Raw genomic sequence first — 18,926 nt, forward strand, 5'->3', positions numbered from 1 at the left:
GCAGAAAGGGAAGCAGGAGCTCATCCATGAGCTGCAATCCCAGGAATCCAGCAGGGACACCAGCACGGAGCTGTTCAAGGGCTGGTTGACCAAGCAAGACTAAACAAACCTGCTGAGGGAGAGGCAATAAATACCTGGAAAATAACTGGAATTAAATTAAAACTTGGGATTGTTCAGCCTGGAAAAGAGTCTGGAGAGAGCTCAGAGCCCCTTGCAGGGCCTGAAGGGGCTCCAGGAGAGCTGGAGAGGGACTGGGGACAAGGGATGGAGGGACAGGACACAGGGAATGGCTTTAAACTGCCAGAGGGCAGGGATGGATGGGATATTGGGAATTGGGAATTCCTGACTGGGATGGAATTCTGGAAGTGCCTGGATCCCTGGCAGTGCCCAAGGCCAGGCTGGGCAGGACTTGGAGCACCCTGGGACAATGGAAGGTGTCCCTGCCCATGGCATGGTGGCACCGGATGGGATTTAAGGTCCCTCCCAACCCAAACCATTCCGGGATTCTCCAAAATCTCCTCTCCAAACTCAATAACCCCACACACAACATCTGCCCTGGCAAAAGCACACCCTGAGCCCAAATCCCCTGCGTTCCCTGCACTCCCCAGGGCCAGGATGGCACAGAATGGAGGAACCTCCGGGAGGATTTGGGGACACGGGAGGGCTGTGAGGGGCCAGGGGAGCATCGGGAGGCTTCAATTGCGGCGTGGCTGCCAAGCCCAACAAAGCCACGCACAAAGAATGGAAATCATTGATTCTGTGTGCAGCTCGGGATTGCTGCCGTGCTGAGGGAAGGGTGAAGGGTGGGAGGTGAAATCCATCCCTGTGTGCAGACTGGGATTGCTGCCATGCCAAGGGAGGGGTGGTGTCGCAGACATCTTTTATGGAAAATCCTTTCCTTGGGATTTTTCCTCCTGAGGAGCTGGGAGGCCTCAGGAACAAAATGGAAACATTGATTATCTGCTGCTGTGGAATGCAACAGGTGCATCTGTGATTGGTCTGTGTGGTTGTTTCTAATTAATGGCCAATCACAGTCAGCTGGCTCGGACAGAGAGCTGAGCCACAAACCTTTGTTATCATTCCTTCCTATTCTATTCTTAGCTTAGCCAGCCTTCTGATGAAACCTTTTCTTCTATTCTTTTAGTATAGTTTTAATATAATATATATCATAAAATAATAACTCAAGCCTTCTGAAACATGGAGTCAGATCCTCGTCTCTTCCCCAGCCCAAGAACCCCTGTGAGCACGGTCACAGGGCGGGAGGTGAAATCCATCCCTGTGTGCAGCTCGGGATCGCTGCCGTGAGGTGAAATCCATCCCTGTGTGCAGCTCGGGATCGCTGCCGTGCCAGGGAAGGGCGGGAGGTGAAATCCAAATCCATCCCATCCCACCCCGTCGGTGACTCAGGTGCCGCGATCCGCCCCGGGCGCGCATCTCGCCCCGTGAGCGGCTCCAGCCGCGCTCGCTCGCCGCGGGGCTCATAATGGGATTATTGTTCCCTTTGCGTGCAAAGCCTCGCTCGGGGTTGCTGTCCCCGCCCTGCCCTGCAAACCGCAGCCGCCTGCGCCTTCCCAGCCCCCGGCACGGCACGGGCAGCCCGGCCCCGCTCGTTCCTGGCATCCCCGGAGCCGTTCCTGCGCCCTGAGTCACCGCAGGGTGAGCGGAGCACCGGGAACGGCCGGGAGGGACACAGGGGACACCCAGACCCACAGGGGACATCCAGACCCACAGGGGACACCCAGACCCACAGGGGACATCCAGACCCACAGGGGACATCCAGCCCTACAGGGACCATCACAGGGATCATCCAACCCTATACGGATCATCCAGATCCACAGGGATCATCACAGGAATCATCCAGTCCAACCCCTGCCCAGACACTCCAATAAAGGAAAGAGGGAAAAGGGGGGAAAAAGGGGGGGAAAGGGAAGGGAAGGGAAGGGAAGGGAAGGGAAGGGAAGGGAAGGGAAGGGAAGGGAAGGGAAGGGAAGGGAAGGGAAGGGAAGGGAAGGGAAGGGAAGGGAAGGGAAGGGAAGGGAAGGGAAGGGAAGGGAAGGGAAGGGAAGGGAACTGGGCATTGCACACCCCATGAATCCCTGGACGAACACAGCCCCTGCTCCCAGCTATCAGCACCCTCTCCATCCTCCACTTGGGATCAATTCAAACCAAGCCCAGCTCATCCCTCCTGGCTCCAGAGGAGTTTCCCTGGGGATTCCTCCACCACCACCTCCTCAGCAGCCACTGATGGTGCTGATCCCAGGCAGCCCCTCTGTGATTTGGCCTCTGAAACACCAAAAAAAAAAACCCAGAATAAAAGCAGGAGAATGCACCCAGCCCTGCATTCCTGGGCTTTTCCACAGCCACGGTGCCTGGCCCAGCCCTGGGAGCAGCAGAGCAGCTCCAGTGCCAAGCACAGCCACCCCCGGGGCTGGGAGGAACTCCGGGATTTCCCAGCATTTCCCCATTATTTTCCTTTTCTCTGGTCCCCCCGTTCATCAGCAGGGCTTGGAAAACACCCAAACATCCAAAAAACAGCAGCGAAGAGGCCACAGATACAGGCTGGGGGTTGGGGTGGGAAAAGAGAAAAAGGAAAAAAGGAAAAAGAAAAAAAGAGGAGAGGAGAGGAGAGGAGAGGAGAGGAGAGGAGAGGAGAGGAGAGGAGAGGAGAGGAGAGGAGAGGAGAGGAGAGGAGAGGAGAGGAGAGGAGAGGAGAGGAGAGGAGAGGAGAGGAGAGGAGAGGAGAGGAGAGGAGAGGAGAGGAGAGGAGAGGAGAGAGAGAGAAGAGAAGAGAAGAGAAGAGAAGAGAAGAGAAGAGAAGAGAAGAGAAGAGATTTACCCAGGATGGAACTGCCTTTCCTTGGCTTTTCCCTTCTTTTCCAAACCCCAAGGAAGCTTTCCCAGCCAAGAGAGGACCTTGGAAAGCCAGGAGCAGTGAGGATGGAGGAAGGAAACCCAGCAGAGTGGAGGGAGGAGGATCCAATCCGTGGATTTATGGCATGGAAACAACTCCGTGCAAACTCCATTTCCCATTTATTGGAAGCAATCACAGTTAAAAGGTCAAATCCATCAGCACACAGGAGCTTTGGATCATCCAGAGGGACACACAAAGGAAATCCATCCCAAAAAACAAGCACTGAACAAAATGGAGAGCTCAGATTATTCCAGCCTGTTCTCTTTGGGGAGACTCAAGGGGGATCCAGGACATCCCAGCCCCAGTTCCAGAGGGATTGAGCAGCCAGGTGATCCAAATAATCCCACAGGAGGGTTTGGGGAAGCTCTTTGTGCTGGAGATTGGAGCGAGGGGTTGCTGGGATTTGCAGCATCCCCCAATGGTGGCACAGGGATGGGCAGGATTCACCCCTCAGCCTGCCCAATCCAGGACTGGGGATCAATCCTCACCTCTCAGGAAAAGCCATTCCACAAGAAATGCTTGGGATTGGGGATCAATCCTCACTGCTCAGGAAGAGCCATTCCACGAGAAATGCCTGGGATTGGGGATCAATCCTCACTGCTCAGGAAGAGCCATTCCACAAGAAATGCTTGGGATTGGGGATCAATCCTCACCTCTCAGGAAAAGCCATTCCACAAGAAATGCTTGGGATTGGGGATCAATCCTCACTGCCCAGGAAAAGCCATTCCACAAGAAATGCTTGGGATTGGGGATCAATCCTCACCTCTCAGGAAGAGCCATTCCACAAGAAAAGCTTGGGATTGGGGATCAATCCTCACCTCTCAGGAAAAGCCATTCCACAAGAAAAGCTTGGGAAGCAGCAGGAGAAGAGGCAGGAATGTCCATGCATGGTTCTGTCCATGAATGGTTCTGAATTATCTCCGGTGGGATAATTAATTCATCCTGAGGGATTAATTCATTAATTCATCCTGGAATGCCCCAGTGCTCCTGCCCTTCCTGCAGGTGAGCAGGAGAACCCTGGCTTGGCCCTTCAGGGAGCTCTGATTGCTGGAAGCAGCAGCTGAAATCCAGAATCCCTTGGGCAGCCCAGACAGCTCCACATGGAATGCATGGAAAACACTCAAATCCTCCTTTTTTGGGGTTTTTCCTAGAGAAAACCCCAGAACATCGGAGCAGTGCCCCTCTGAGACACATTCAGGAAAAAATGACATTTCCCTCTTGCAGAGATCCCAAGAAAATTCATCTTTATTTGCCTGGACTATCTCCATGCATCCAAAGCAATCCCTGCAGCGTTCCTGAGGAGCAGCAGGGTGTGGAAGACCTGTGATCCCATGGCTCATCACAGTCCCAATGCCTTCAGCCTTCCCAAAAAAGGGTGCAACTCCACTCTCCATAAGGAGATTTCTCCATTTCAAGACCCCAGACCAGCCTCCACACAGGGCAGGGAATTCCCAACCTCTGCCAGAACAGAGAGGATCAAAATCCCAAATTCCCCGGAGAAACCAGCCCAGCATTCATCCAACGCCCCTCCCAAGAGGAAAACCAAACCAGGATCTGGGAGGACCCACCCGTATTTGTGCTTGGAAACCATCGCCGGGAACTCAGAGGGGAGGGGGAGATAGAAAATCAGAGGAAATCAACACCAAACCAGATCCCAAAATTCTATGTACAGCTCCAGTCCCGGGCTGTGCGCGGCTCCGCTCCCGCGGCGCGGGGCTCTGCTGTGTCCTCTGGCCATGCAGCTCTGCCCTAGCCCAGCCCCACGTCCAGGGACATCATCACCACAAAGCCCAGGATGGAGGTCCAGGATGCCAACTTGCCGTTGCCACTGCAGGGAGAGGGGAGAAAGGGAGAAATGTTGGAGCAGGGAATGTTGGAGCAGGGAATGTTGGAGCAGGGAATGTCCCATCCCAGCCCCGATGATCCTGAGCCCTCCTGCCCATGGGGACCATTCCCTGCCATGGGGAGGGACCTCAGCAATCCCTTGGCTGCATCCTGACCCCCCAGGATCCCAAACCCCGTCTCCATGGGATAATTTTCCCCTTTTCTCTCAGTTTGCTGCCTGGAGGATTCCCAGCCCCTCCATCCAGCCAAGGAGCAGAACCCATCTCTGTCGCAGACACATTTTATGAAAAATTCTTTTTTCTAGGATTTTTTCTCCTGAGAAGCTGGGAGGCCTCAGGAACAAAATGTAAGCAATTATTATCTGCTGCTGTGGAATGCAACAGGTGCATCTGGGATTGGTCTCGTGGTTGTTTTTAATTAATGGCCAATCACAGTCTGGCTGTGTCAGACTCGCTGGTCAGTCCCAAGATTTTATTATCATTCCATTCCTTTCCTTTCAAGCCTTCTGATGAAATCTTTTCTTCTATTATTTTAGTATAGTTTTAATATAGTATATATAATAAAATAATAAATCAGCTTTCAGAAACATGGAGTCAGATCCTCATCTCTTCCCTCATCCTGGGACCCTGCAATCACCACACATCTCCACTCCCCAGGCTTGGCTGGGTGTTTAAATCCCCTCTGCTCCCAAACTCCCCCTTCCCACGGACCCTCCTTGTTCCCAGGGGTGACTGGGACCCTCACACAGGTGAGGGGGGGTCTCACCTGGTCTGTGCCTCGGGGATGATGTCGTCCATCACCACGTAGACCATGGCTCCAGCGGCGAACCCCAGCGCGTAGGGCAGGAGCGGCTCCGCCAGCACCACGGCAAAGGCGCCCAGGAGCCCGGCCAGGGGCTCCACCATCCCGCTCAGCTGCCCGTACCTGCCAGACAAACAGCCACAACAGCGCTGGAGAGCTGGGGCAGGGCTGGCACAGCCACCCCAAAGGGATCAGGGGGCTCAAACCACCCCATCCCCGCTGTGTCCCTGTTCCCGGTGACCCGGGGGAGCCGGACACTGCCACACCTGGATTATGGTGACAGGAAAGGGTTTGACGGAACAATTGTGACAATTTCCCAGCTGAGTTTCCCAGGCAGGATCTAATTCCTGCCCCCAGCAGCTCTGTGGGAGTTGGGGATCCAGCTCCCAGGCAGAGGGAACATTTCCAATCAGCACAACTCAATCCCAGCCTGGCCCCAGCCTCAAGCAGGATAAAGCCACATCCTGCCCACTCCTTTTTCTTTTCCACCCCTCTGGACCATGGGAAATCCCTTCCCAGCACTGAAGGAGGTGGGTGGGAGGAAAGGAAAACAAAACTTTGGAGCAGTTTGGGAGCCTCCCCCACCCTCCATCCATCACCCAGAGCAAGGCAGGGGCAGGAACGCAGCTCCTGCTCCCAGGGTTTGTGCCCTTGGCTTTTGCACCTCTGGGAAAAGGGGAAAAATAGAGGTGGGGTTGTAACGCAGCCTGAAGGGAAAGAAAAATGAGGTGGCATAATAATAATAATAATAATAATAATAATAATAATAATAATAATAGTAAAGGAGAGCAGGATCTGGAGCTCAGCACAGCACTGAAATGGGATGTGGTGATTGCTGGGATCAGGGATTGATCCCTGGGATGTGGCGATGGTTGGGATCAGGGATTCAGGGCATGGGATGTGGTGATGATTGGGATCAGGGATTCATCCCCTGGATGTGGTGATGACTGTGATTAGGGATTCATCTCTGGGATGTGCCCTGTGGGGACCAGGGATTGATCCCCTGGGATGTGGTGATGGTTGGGATCAGGGATTCAGGGCATGGGATTCAGGGATCATGGGATGGGGTGACCTGTGGGGATCAGGGATTGATCTCTGGGATGTGATGGTTGGGATCAGGGATCATCTCTGGGATATGGTGATGGTTGGGATCAGGGATTCATCTCTGGGATATGGTGATGGTTGGGATCAGGGATCATCTCTGGGATATGGTGATGGTTGGGATCAGGGATTCATCTCTGGGATATGGTGATGGTTGGGATCAGGGATTCATCTCTGGGATATGGTGATGGTTGGGATCAGGGATCATCTCTGGATATGGTGATGGTTGGGATCAGGGATTCATCTCTGGATATGGTGATGGTTGGGATCAGGGATTGATCTCTGGGATATGGTGATGGTTGGGATCAGGGATTCATCTCTGGGATATGGTGATGGCTGGGATCAGGGATTCATCTCTGGGATATGGTGATGGTTGGGATCAGGGATCATCTCTGGATATGGTGATGGTTGGGATCAGGGATTCATCTCTGGATATGGTGATGGTTGGGATCAGGGATTGATCTCTGGGATATGGTGATGGTTGGGATCAGGGATTCATCTCTGGGATATGGTGATGGCTGGGATCAGGGATCATCTCTGGGATATGGTGATGGTTGGGATCAGGGATCATCTCTGGGATGTGATGGTTGGGATCAGGGATGCATCCCCCGGGATCCAGGATCTGGGATCTGAGCTGTGGAAGGAGCAGGACAGTGCTGGAGAGCTGCAGCACCACAGGAACACAGCAGACCCAGAGCAATCCCATCCCACGGGCTCCGTCCCACGGATGTGGGGAGGATCAGAGGCACGAGGGGCTGCTGCAGGCTCCTTTCCCTGGAGCACAGCTCACCAGAACGCTTTCCAGGTGGAAAATCCAGCGCCACGCAGGGGCAGGCTGACAGCCAGGCCCTCTGGGAAGTTCTGGATGCCAATCCCAATGGCTAAATTCCTAAAAAAAAGCACAGATAGATCAATTTATTTATTGTTAGGGACAAAGCTCAGCCTGGGATAAGCTGCTGGGAAAAAGGGACATGATTAAAGATTCAGTGGAAATGCTCCCAGCCCCAGTGCCCAGATTTAACAGGATCCCAGCAAATTCCATCCCCCAGAGCTTGTCCTGGGAGGCTCTGGAGGGATTCCAGCCCAAGGATTCCCGGGAGCTGCAACATTCCCTCTTTTTCTGCTTTCCCTCTTTTTTTGCTTTCCTTTTTTTTTTTTGCTTTCCCTCTTTTTTGCTCTCCCTCTTTTCCCCCTCTCACATCCCATGGAAAGGGAACACTTTGGAAAATCCAGCATCAAACTCAGCAGAGGGGAGAGCAGGGCTGTGCACCAGTCATGGAATCCCAGACTCCTGGAACGCTTTGGGTGGGAAGGGATTTAAAATCCCATCCCATCCCACCCCCTGGCACGGCAGGGCCACCTCCAGCTATGCCAGGCTGCTCCAGCCCGGCCTTGGGCACTGCCAGGGATGCAGGGGCAGCCCCAGCTGCTCTGGGAATTCCATCCCAGGGCATCCCCACCCTGCCAGGGAAGGATTTTGTACTCACAGGGAAGAATTGGGTTTTTGCTGGGGCTGTGCATGGCTGGCACATCCACCTCCCTCCCTTCCACCTCTGCAGGAGTTTGGGATTTTGGGGGAACATTTCAGGCACCAAACAGGGTTCGTGTTTGTGCCATGGGCTCCCCACACATCCCTGTCCCACCCTGTGAGCATTTCTCCAATTTCTCCACCTTTCTGGGCTCTGTTGGTGGCACTGGGGGACACCAAGAGTGGGAGCACCCTGGGGGGCTCCAGCAGGGGGGGTTTGGGCTCTGAGTGACCCCCAGAGCCTCTCCCAGCTCAGTCCTGCTCTGCCAACAGCGGCAGCTCCCTCTTTACACCCCCTCGTTTCCTATGAGTAAAATAAGCCCGGTGAGAAAAAACCTCTCGGGGTTGTTTAAACTTCTCCCAGGGTTTCCAGAGCAGGGGAGGGGAAGGGAGGGAGGCTCTGGGCTTTCCCTGGGCAGGACAGGCCATTACAATCACAAACATTATTCCAGCGAAGAGAGGGAGGACGGAGGGGGAAAACCATCCCTGCCGGCAAACACTGCAGCCGCTGTCTGCGCTCCGGGGTTGGGTTTTTTCCCCTCCTTCCCTGGCTCAGCACAAAGCAGCCATTGCTGCTCCTGGCCACGACAAATGAGCGGGGAGGGAGCTGTGAATGGAGGGGTCTGTGTGGACAGCGTGGGGAGCTCCCCCCATCGGGGTCCCAGCGGGAATTGGGACCCCCAGGCTGACCCCCGAGGGGCAGGAGGGACACTTCATCCTGCCCCAAAGGATATTCCATCCCAAAGGATGTGCTGTCCCAAGGGATGGAATATCCTTTGGGATATTTCCATCCCAAAGGACAGCACATCCAAAGGGACAGTCCTGTCCCAAGGGACACCCCTGTCCCAAAGGATGCTCCATCCCAAGGGATTCTCCATCTCAAGGGACATCCTATCCCAAGGGATACTTCCATCCCAAGGGGTATCCTGTCCCAAAGGATGCTCCATCCCAAGGGATTCTCCATCTCAAGGGACATCCTATCCCAAGGGATACATCCATCCCAAAGGATATCCTGTCCCAAAGGACACTCCATCCCAGAGATACTCCATCCCAAGGGAAATTTCCATCCCAAAGGATACTCCATCCCAAAGGATATCCCCATCTCAAGGAACACTCCATCCCAGAGATACTCCATCCCAGGGGATTCTTCCATCCCAAAGGATATGCCCATCTCAGGGGACACTCCATCCCAAGGAACACTCCCATCCCAGGGGACACTCCATCCCAAGGGGTATCCTGTCCCAAAGGACACTCCATCCCAGAGATACTCCATCCCAGGGGAAATTTCCATCCCAAAGGATACTCCATCCCAAAGGATATCCCCATCCCAAGGGGACACTCCATCCCAAGGGGTATCCTGTCCCAAAGGACACTCCATCCCAGAGATACTCCATCCCAGGGGAAATTTCCATCCCAAAGGATACTCCATCCCAAAGGATATCCCCATCTCAAGGAACACCCCATCCCAAGGGATATCCTATCCCGCGCCGACACTCCATCCCCAGGGCCATCCCCTCCCTCGGGCGGGCTCAGCTCACACCTTCAGCTCACACCTTCCTTCCCCCGCGGCAGCAGCAGCGATCAAAGCCGCCTTGTGTCACTGTGTCATTGTGCCCGGGGAACAAAGGCGCCTTTTGACGGCAATAGGTGCGGACTCTTGGAAGGCTTCCCCCGGCTGCTGCTGCTGCAGCGAGGGAATACATTGATAAAAACACAGCACAGGGACACCCGGGTGGCACAGGGACACGGGGGACAGCCATGAGCCACCACGAAAATCCATGGGGTGAAGGGTTTGGGGTCCCAAAGAGAGGAGAAGAAAGGTGGGGAAAGGGGTACAGAGGTGGGGGACTCAGATCCCATCTGGTCGGATTTTTGCCACCCCAAGGATGTGGCACTGGGTGCTCTGGGCTGGTGACAAGGTGGGGACAGGCACAGGTTGGACCTTGGAGAGCTTTTCCAACCTCAATGATCCTGGGATTCTGTGGATGGGGCAGGACAACCTGCAGCTCATCCCCAACCTACAAACCTCAGCTGGTCCCACAGAAACACATCCAGGGAAAAATCCCACCAGACTCAGCCTGGGGATGTGCCACAGTGTCCCCAGGCTCTGTCACCGCACAGAAATGTCCCCTGGGTGATTCCTCCACGTGGCTACAACATCCTCAGTGTCCTTGGAAGCACCAAGCACCCGACACACACTGGATGCGTTGCCTTTCCCAGCTCTGCCTCAACTTCCCCGTCTGTAAAACCAGGTTGGTGACAGCCATGGGAAAACCACATCCCCTAAAACTGCTCCAAACTGGACACAGGACCCCCAGAGCTCTGCCCTGCCCTTGGCCCATCCTGCCATGCAGCAGAGCCCAGTTTTTGGGGAAGAAAAGGTGAATCCATGCCCTGCTGTTGGGGTTCCCCATGGAACATCCCAGGCTGGAGCTCCTGCCCCCCTCTGCTGCCAACTGCTCCGGCTCCACGCTGAGAAACTCCAAGTTCACTTGCAAAAAGGAAAAAAAAAAAAAAAAGTTGGCATCTCTGCATATTTGCAAGGTCAAGGCACAGAAAGCCTTCTATAAGCCTAAAGCCTTGTTTTCAAGGGCCCATTCTTTGAGGGAGTGATTATGAAAGCAGGCTACATATTCTTAACAAGCCCCCTTTTCACTCGGGCTTTCAGTTCCCCGCGGTGGAGAATGTGCATGTGTATTCTTGCATGGCAGCCCTTCCATACTGTTGGGATTGTTATCGGTGCCTGAAAGGAGCGATTGTTTGGGGCTGCTGCGATTGCATCACGGCCGCCCCCGGGCCGCCCGCAGAGGTGTTTGATCAGGGCTGCAGGTGGGAAGGAGCTCACGGGGCCCTTTCCCCGGACCTGCCCTACCTGTTGGACCCTGATCCAAACAGCTGCTTCCCTGTTAAACCCTGATCCAAACAGCTGCTGCCCTGTTCGGCCGGGTTCTACACAGCTGCTCCTCTGTTAGACCCTGTTCTACACAGCTGTTCCTTCCCTGTTCTCCTCTCTTCTTCCACAGAGCTGCTTCTTCCTTCTGCTCCCCTGTTAACCCTGTTCCACCCAGCTGCTTCCCTGTTAAACCCTGTTCCAAACAGCTTCTCCTTCCTTCTGCTCCTCTGTTAGACCCGGTTCCACACAGGGTTTAACACCCAGCTTCTCCTTCCCTGTTCCCCCTGTCAGAACCTGTTCCAAGCAGCTGCTCCCCTGTTAAACCCTGTTCCACACAGCTGCTCCTCTGTTAAACCTTGTTCTACAGAGCTGCTCCTCTGTTTAAACCCCGTTCCATACAGCTGCTTCCCTGTTAGGCCCTGTTCCACACAACTTCTACTTCCCTCCTCTGTTAAACCCTGTTCTACACAGCTGCTTCCCTGTTAAACCTTGTTAGGCCTTGTTCTACACAGCTGTTCCTTCCCTGTTCTCCCCTCTTCTTCCACACAGCTTCTCCTTCCTTCTGCTCCCCTGTTAGACCCTGTTCCACACAAGTTTAACACCCAGCTTCTCCTTCCCTGTTCTCCCCTATTAAACCCTGTTCCACACAGCTGCTCCCCTGTTAGACCCTGTTCTACACAGCTGCTCCTCTGTTACACCCTGTTCTACACAGCTGTTCCTTCCCTGTTCTCCCCTGTTAAACCTTGTTCCACACAGGGTTTAACACCCAGCTTCTCCTTCCTTCTGCTCCTCTGTTAGACCCTGTTCCACACAAGTTTAACACCCAACTTCTCCTTACCTGTTCCCCCTGTTAGAACCTGTTCCAAGCAGCTGCTTCCCTGTTAAGCCCTGTTCTACACAGCTGCTTCCCTGTTAAACCCTGTTAGACCCTGTTCTATGGAGCTGCTCCTCTGTTTAACCCCGTTCCATACAGCTGCTTCCCTATTAGGCCCTGTTCTACACAACTTCTACTTCCCTCTACTCCCCTATTAAACCCTGTTCTACACAGCTGTTCCTTCCCTCTTCTCCCCTGTTAGACCCTGTTCCACACAAGTTTAACACCCAGCTTCTCCTTCCTTCTGCTCCCCTGTTAAACCCTGATCCAAACAGCTGCTCCCCTGTTCGGCCGGGTTCTACACAGCTGCTCCTCTGTTAGACCCTGTTCTACACAGCTGTTCCTTCCTGTTCTCCCCTCTTCTTCCACAGAGCTGCTTCTTCCTCCCGCTCCCCTGTTAAACCCTGTTCCAAACAGCTTCTCCTTCCTTCTGCCCCTCTGTTAGACCCTGTTCCACACAAGTTTAACACCCAGCTTCTCCTTACCTGTTCCCCTTGTTACACCCTGTTCCATACAGCTGCTTTCCTGTTAGGCCCTGCTCTACACAACTTCTACTTCCCTCTACTCCCCTGTTAAACCCTGTTCCACACAAGTTTAACACCCAGCTTCTCCTTACCTGTTCTCCCCTATTAAACCCTGTTCCACACAGCTGCTCCCCTGTTACACCCTGTTCCACACAGCTGCTTCCCTGTTAGGCCCTGTTCTACACAACTTCTACTTCCCTCTACTCCCCTGTTAAACCCTGTTCTACACAGCTGCTTCCCTGTTAAACCTTGTCAGACCCTGTTCTACAGAGCTGTTCCTTCCCTGTTCTCCCCTGTTAAACTTGTTCCACACAGGGTTTAACACCCAGCTTCTCCTTCCTTCTGCTCCCCTGTTAGACCCTGTTCCACACAGCTGTTCCTTCCCTGTTCTCCCCTGTTAAACCCTGTTCCAAACAGCTGCTTCCCTGTTAAACCATGTTCTACACAGCTTCTCCTTCCCTGTTCTCCCCTATTAAACCCTGTTCCACACAGCTGCTCCTCTGTTTAACCCCGTTCCATACAGCTGCTTCCCTGTTAGGCCCTGTTCCACACAACTTCTACTTCCCTCTACTCCCCTGTTAAACCCTGTTCTACACAGCTGCTTCCCTGTTAAACCTTGTTAGACCCTGTTCTACACAGCTGTTCCTTCCCTGTTCTCCCCTGTTAAACCTTGTTCCACACAGGGTTTAACACCCAGCTTCTCCTTCCTTCTGCTCCTCTGTTAGACCCTGTTCCACACAGGGTTTAACACCCAGCTTCTCCTTCCTTCTGCTCCTCTGTTAGACCCCGTTCCACACAGGGTTTAACACCCCAGCTTCTCCTTACCTGTTCCCCCTGTCAGAACCTGTTCCAAGCAGCTGCTCCCCTGTTAAGCCCTGTTCTACACAGCTGCTTCCCAGAGCCAGATCTGTGAGAGCCAGAACCCCCCAGTGTCCTGTGCCACGATGGCTCCCATTCGTCCCCAGAAAACACAGCAGAACAGTTTTGCCTGGTTTCAATCTCCCCACATTAATCAAACCTTTTTTTTTCCCTTTTCTTCCTTTTTTCCCCCTTTTTTTTCTTTTTTCCCCTTTTCCCCTCTTTTTTTCCCTTTATTTTTCCCTCTTTTTTTTTCCTTTATTTTTTTCGTGGTTTTTTCCTTTTTTCCCCTTTTTTCCCCCTTTTTTTCCCTTTTTTTCATTTATTTTTTCCTTTATTTTTTTCCTTAATTTTTTCCCTTTTTCCATTTTTCCCCTTTTATCTGTTTCCTTTTTTCCTTTTTTCCCTTATTTTTTCCCTTAATTTTTTCCCTTTTTTCCATTTTTCCCCTTTTTATCTGTTTCCTTTTTTCCTTTTTTCCCTTTATTTTTTCCTTTTTTCCCCATTTTTCCTTTTTTCCTTTTTCCCCTTTTTCCTTTTATTTCCCCTTTATTTTTTCCTTTTTTCCTTCATTTTTCCTCTTTTTTCCTTTATTTTCCCCTTTTTTCCTTTATTTTTTTCCTTTATTTTTTCCTTTTTTCCCATTTTTCCTTTTTTCCCCTTTATTTTTTCCTCTTTTTTCCTTCATTTTTCCCTCTTTTTTCCTTTATTTTCCCCTTTTTTCCTTTATTTTTTTTCTTTTTATTTTTTCCTTTTTTCCCATTTTTCCTTTTTCCCCCTTTATTTTTTCCTTTTTTCCTTCATTTTTCCTCTTTTTTTCCTTTATTTTCCCCTTTTTTCCTTTATTTTTTTTCCTTTATTTTTTCCTTTTTTCCTTTTTTCCCATTTTTTCCTTTTTTCCCTTTTTTCCCCTTTATTTTTTCCTCTTTTTTCCTTCATTTTTCCTCTTTTTTTCCTTTATTTTCCCCCTTTTTCCTTTATTTTTTTTCCTTTATTTTTTCCTTTTTTCCCATTTTTCCTTTTTTTCCCTTTTTTTCCCCTTTATTTTTTCCTCTTTTTTTCCTTTTTTTTTCTTTTATTTCCCCTTCATTTTTTCTTTTTTCCTCTTTTTTTCCTCAATTTCCCCTTTTTTTCCTTTATTTTTTCCTCCTTTTTTCCTTTTTTCCTTTATTTTTCCTCCTTTTTTTTTCCCTTTTTTTTCCCTTTTTTCCTCCTTTTTTTTTTTCCTTTTTTTCCCCTTTTTCCCCAGCTGACAGACCCAGCGTGGGAGGCACAGTCTGTCCCGTGCAATAACATTTTCCAAGCCCTGCGAGGCCGGGGCTCCTCTGCTGGACAGGAAACAAATCCGTGGGCCAGCAGATCCCAGCATGAATGGAACCCATTGTGTGGGCTGGAGGAACATCCCCAGCACATCCAGGGGGGAATAATTCTGTTTCCATCCCTGCCCTGCTCACTCCTGCTCCTTTCCCCTCTGTCCCAACTGAGATTTCATGCAGGAAATTGAGCATGGGGGTGGATGGGCCATGGGAAGCCACACCAGGCTGAGCTGGGCACCCCCAAGGTAAATCTGCTCCATCAAAAATCTGAATTTTCCCCTGCACCCACAGAGAGCCTGGAGCAAACCTGTTCCCATTGGAAATGTGAAGGATTTTTAGGAAAAAATCCTCAAGAAGCAGCAAAGCTCTGTAGGAGTCAGACTTGGGTTTTGTGTGCTCGCACAGGGATGGGCTCCTGCAGACAGAAACGGCTCCTGGGGGTTGGGAGGGGAAGATTTGGGGTTTGGGAGGGGAAGATTTGGGAGATGCAGATTTGGGATTAGGGAGATGCAGATTCAGGATTTCGGAGATGCACATTTGAGATTTGGGAGGGGAAGATTTGGGATTTGGGAGATGTCGATTTAGAATTTGGGCGATGCAGATTCAGGATTCGGGAGGTGCCGATTTGGGATTTTGGAGATGCCGATTTAGGATTCGGGAGGTGCCGATTTAGGATTCAGGAGGGGAAGATTTGGGATTTTGGAGATGCCGATTTAGGATTCGGGAGGGGAAGATTTGGGATTTTGGAGATGCTGATTTGGGATTTTGGAGATGCCGATTTAGGATTTGGGAGATGCAGATTCAGGACTCAGGAGATGCAGATTCAGGATTCGGGAGGTGCCGATTTGGGATTTTGGAGATGCAGATTCAGGATTCGGGAGGTGCCGATTTGGGATTTTGGAGATGCCGATTTAGGATTCGGGAGGGGAAGATTTGGGATTTGGAAGATGCAGATTCAGGAGCAGAAATGCCAGGACTCAGGGGTACCAGGATGCCAAGAGCACCAGGATCCTTCCCTGCCACCAGTTCCAGAATCCTGTGGATTTGGAAGGTGGAGATTCAGGATTTGGGAGGGGGCAGACTCAGGATTTGCCTGTCCCCTGTGCGTCCCTTTCCAATCCCGCCCATGCTGCTCCCAGCAGCTCCAGCTCCATCTGGTTCCCATCCCCATTCCCATTCCCGTTCCCATTCCCGGCCTCTCCGTGTGTTCTCCCCACGTGTGGAAATCCCGCCCGGGGGCTCTGATCCCGCCGCAGCTCCCGGAGCATCCCGGCGCAGGAGCGGAGCCGAACACCCGGTGGCAGCAAAGAAAACGCAGGAGAATCCCGGGAAGGGCCGGGAGGGGAATCCCGAGATGGATGGAGAATCCCGGGATCCCGGGTGATGGACAGGATGGGAATCCTGGGATCCTGATGATGGACAGGATGGGAATCCCGGGGTCCTGGGTGATGGACAGGATGGGAATCCCGGGGTCCTGGATGATGGACAGGATGGGAATCCCGGGGTCCCGGGGTGATGGACAGGATGGGAATCCCGGGGTCCTGGATGATGGACAGGATGGGAGAATCCCGGGGTCCTGGAGGAGCTGGGATGATGGGCAGGGTGGGAATGTCCCAAAGGCAGCAGAGCTGCAAAAAAATGAGACTTTGGATGTGCTGGATCAGCTCAGGCATCCTGGGAATGCTGGGATCTGGGAGGGTGCTGGGATTCCTCATCCTCCCCAGGATCCTGGGATTCTCCATCATCCGGGATCCTGGGCAGGATGGAGAATCCCGGGGTCCTGGATGATGGACAGGATGGAGAATCCTGGGATCCTGGATGATGGACAGGATGGGAATCCCGGGATCCTGGATGATGGACAGGATGGGAATCCCGGGGGTCCTGGGTGATGGACAGGATGGGAATCCCGGGGTCCTGGATGATGGACAAGATGGAGAATCCCGGGGTCCCGGATGATGGACAGGATGGGAATCCTGGGGTCCTGGATGATGGACAGGATGGAGAATCCCGGGGTCCTGGATGATGGACAGGATGGGAATCCCGGATCCTGGGTGATGGACAGGATGGGAATCCCGGGATCCTGGGTGATGGACAGGATGGAGAAATCCCGGGATCCCGGATGATGGACAGGATGGGAATCCCGGGGTCCTGGATGATGGACAGGATGGGAATCCCGGGATCCTGGGTGATGGACAGGATGGGAATCCCGAGATCCTGGATGATGGACAGGATGGGAATCCCGGGATCCTGGATGATGGACAGGATGGGAATCCCGGGATCCTGGGTGATGGACAGGATGGGAATCCCGGGGTCCTGGATGATGGACAGGATGGGAATCCCGGGATCCTGGGTGATGGACAGGATGGAGAATCCCGGGATCCTGGGTGATGGACAGGATGAGAATCCTGGGGTCCTGGATGATGGACAGGATGAGAATCCTGGGGTCCTGGAGGAGCTGGGATGATGGGCAGGGTGGGAATGTCGGGATCCTGGGCAAGATGAGAATCCTGGGATCCTGGATGAGCTGGGATGATGGGCAGGATGGAGAATCCCAGGATCCTGGGCAAGATTGGAATCCTAAGATCCTAGACGAACTGGGATCAGCCTGGATGGACCCAAAATCTGCCTGGAGAGGTGCAAAATGAGCCTGGATTCCTCCTAAATCAGCAGGATTCTCCATCCTGCCCAGGATCCTGGATGATGGAGAATCCCAGGATCCTGGGGAGGATGAGGAATCCCAGCACCCTCCCAGATCCCAGGCATTCCCAGGATGCCTGAGCTGATCCAGCACATCCAAAATCTCATTTTTTCTTGCAGCTCTGCTGCCTTGTTAAGAGCCTTTTTACTGCCAGAGCTGAGGGGAGCAGGGAGTAAAGCTGGAGTATCCTGCTCTCTACTCCCAGGGAGTAAAGCTGGAGGATCCTGCTCTTTACTCCCAGGGAGTAAAGCTGGAGGATCCTGCTCTTTACTCCCAGGGAGTAAAGCTGGAGGATCCTGCTCTTTACTCCCAGGGAGTAAAGCTGGAGGATCCTGCTCTTTACTCCCAGGGAGTAAAGCTGGAGTATCCTGCTCTTTACTCCCAGGGTGTAAAGCTGGAGGATCCTGCTCTTTACTCCCAGGGAGTAAAGCTGGAGGATCCTGCTCTTTACTCCCAGGGAGTAAAGCTGGAGTATCCTGCTCTTTACTCCCAGGGAGTAAAGCTGGAGGATCCTGCTCTTTACTCCCAGGGAGTAAAGCTGGAGGATCCTGCTCTTCTCCCTGGGCTCTGGGATGGGACAGGGAATGGGAATGGAAGGTTTGGGATGTGCCTCTGTGGGGCACAGCTTGAGCATGGACAGAGAAAGGGCTGGACAGCCTGGATGGACCCAAAATCCGCCTGGATGGACCCAAAATCCGCCTGGATGGACCCAAAATCCACCTGGATGGACCCAAATCAGCCTGGATGGACCCAAAATCAGCCTGGATGGACCCAAAATCCACCTGGATGGACCCAAAATCCGCCTGGATGGACCCCAAATCCGCCTGGATGGACCCAAAATCCGTCTGGATGGACCCAAATCCGCCTGGATGGACCCAAAATCCACCTGGATGGACCCAAAATCCCGTCTGGATGGACCCAAAATCCGCCTGGATGGACCCAAAATCCACCTGGATGGACCCAAAATCCACCTGGATGGACCCCAAATCAGCTGTGGGACCCCACAGATCCTTCAGCAGGAATCATGGAATGGTTTGGGATGGAAAGGACCTCAAAGATCCACCCAGGGACCCCTCCCAAGCTGCCCCAGGGCCCTCCCCACCTGCACCGGGAGGAATTTCTCCCTAAAACCGATCCCATTCTCCTCGGGAGCCAGAACAGGCCTCAGATCCCAGGGAAAAGCAGAAGCCGGGCGGAGCCAGCAGGAGCTGCCGAGAGCAGGGCGGCCACCGAGAGGAGCCAAAGCCCCGGCAGCTCCCGCAGCCCAGCCCCGGCTCTGTCACCGCTTCCTCCCGTTCCTCCCGGCTCATTTTCCCTTCCTCCCGTTCCTCCCGGCTCATTTTCCCTTCCTCCCGTTCCTCCGGGCTCATTTTCCCCTTCCTCCCGTTCCTCCGGGCTCATTTTCCCCTTTCTCCCGTTCCTCCCAGCTCCACTCCAGATTTATTTTCCCATCCTCTTGTTTCTCCATTTCTGCTCCACCTTTATTATCCTTTCTTCCCATTTTTTTTCCAGCTCCATTTCAGGTTTATCATCCCTTTTCTCCCGTTTCTCCAGATTCATTATCCCCTTCCTCCCAA

The 18,926-nt window shown here is 52.9% G+C and overlaps 1 protein-coding gene across 3 annotated transcripts in view; it reads right to left on the minus strand.

Moving 5' to 3' along the window:
• Window positions 1–2,926: 2,926 nt before the first annotated feature.
• SLC39A11 (solute carrier family 39 member 11) overlaps window positions 2,927–18,926 on the minus strand; it is an 86,017-nt gene continuing 70,017 nt past the window's right edge. Inside the window, exons 7-9 of one of the 3 annotated variants that reach the window (XM_074554817.1) lie at window positions 7,449–7,509; window positions 5,522–5,680; window positions 2,927–4,739 (exon numbers count right to left, since the gene is read on the minus strand). In XM_074554817.1, coding sequence (XP_074410918.1) covers window positions 4,661–4,739; window positions 5,522–5,680; window positions 7,449–7,509 — 299 coding nt within the window. In that variant the 3' untranslated portion in view covers window positions 2,927–4,660. The remainder of the gene's footprint in view (window positions 4,740–5,521; window positions 5,681–7,448; window positions 7,510–18,926) is intronic. The other 2 variants (XM_074554815.1, XM_074554816.1) reach the window with 2 other exon arrangements.

Source organism: Zonotrichia albicollis, chromosome 19, assembly GCF_047830755.1.
Source record: "Zonotrichia albicollis isolate bZonAlb1 chromosome 19, bZonAlb1.hap1, whole genome shotgun sequence".
NCBI lineage: Eukaryota > Metazoa > Chordata > Aves > Passeriformes > Passerellidae > Zonotrichia > Zonotrichia albicollis.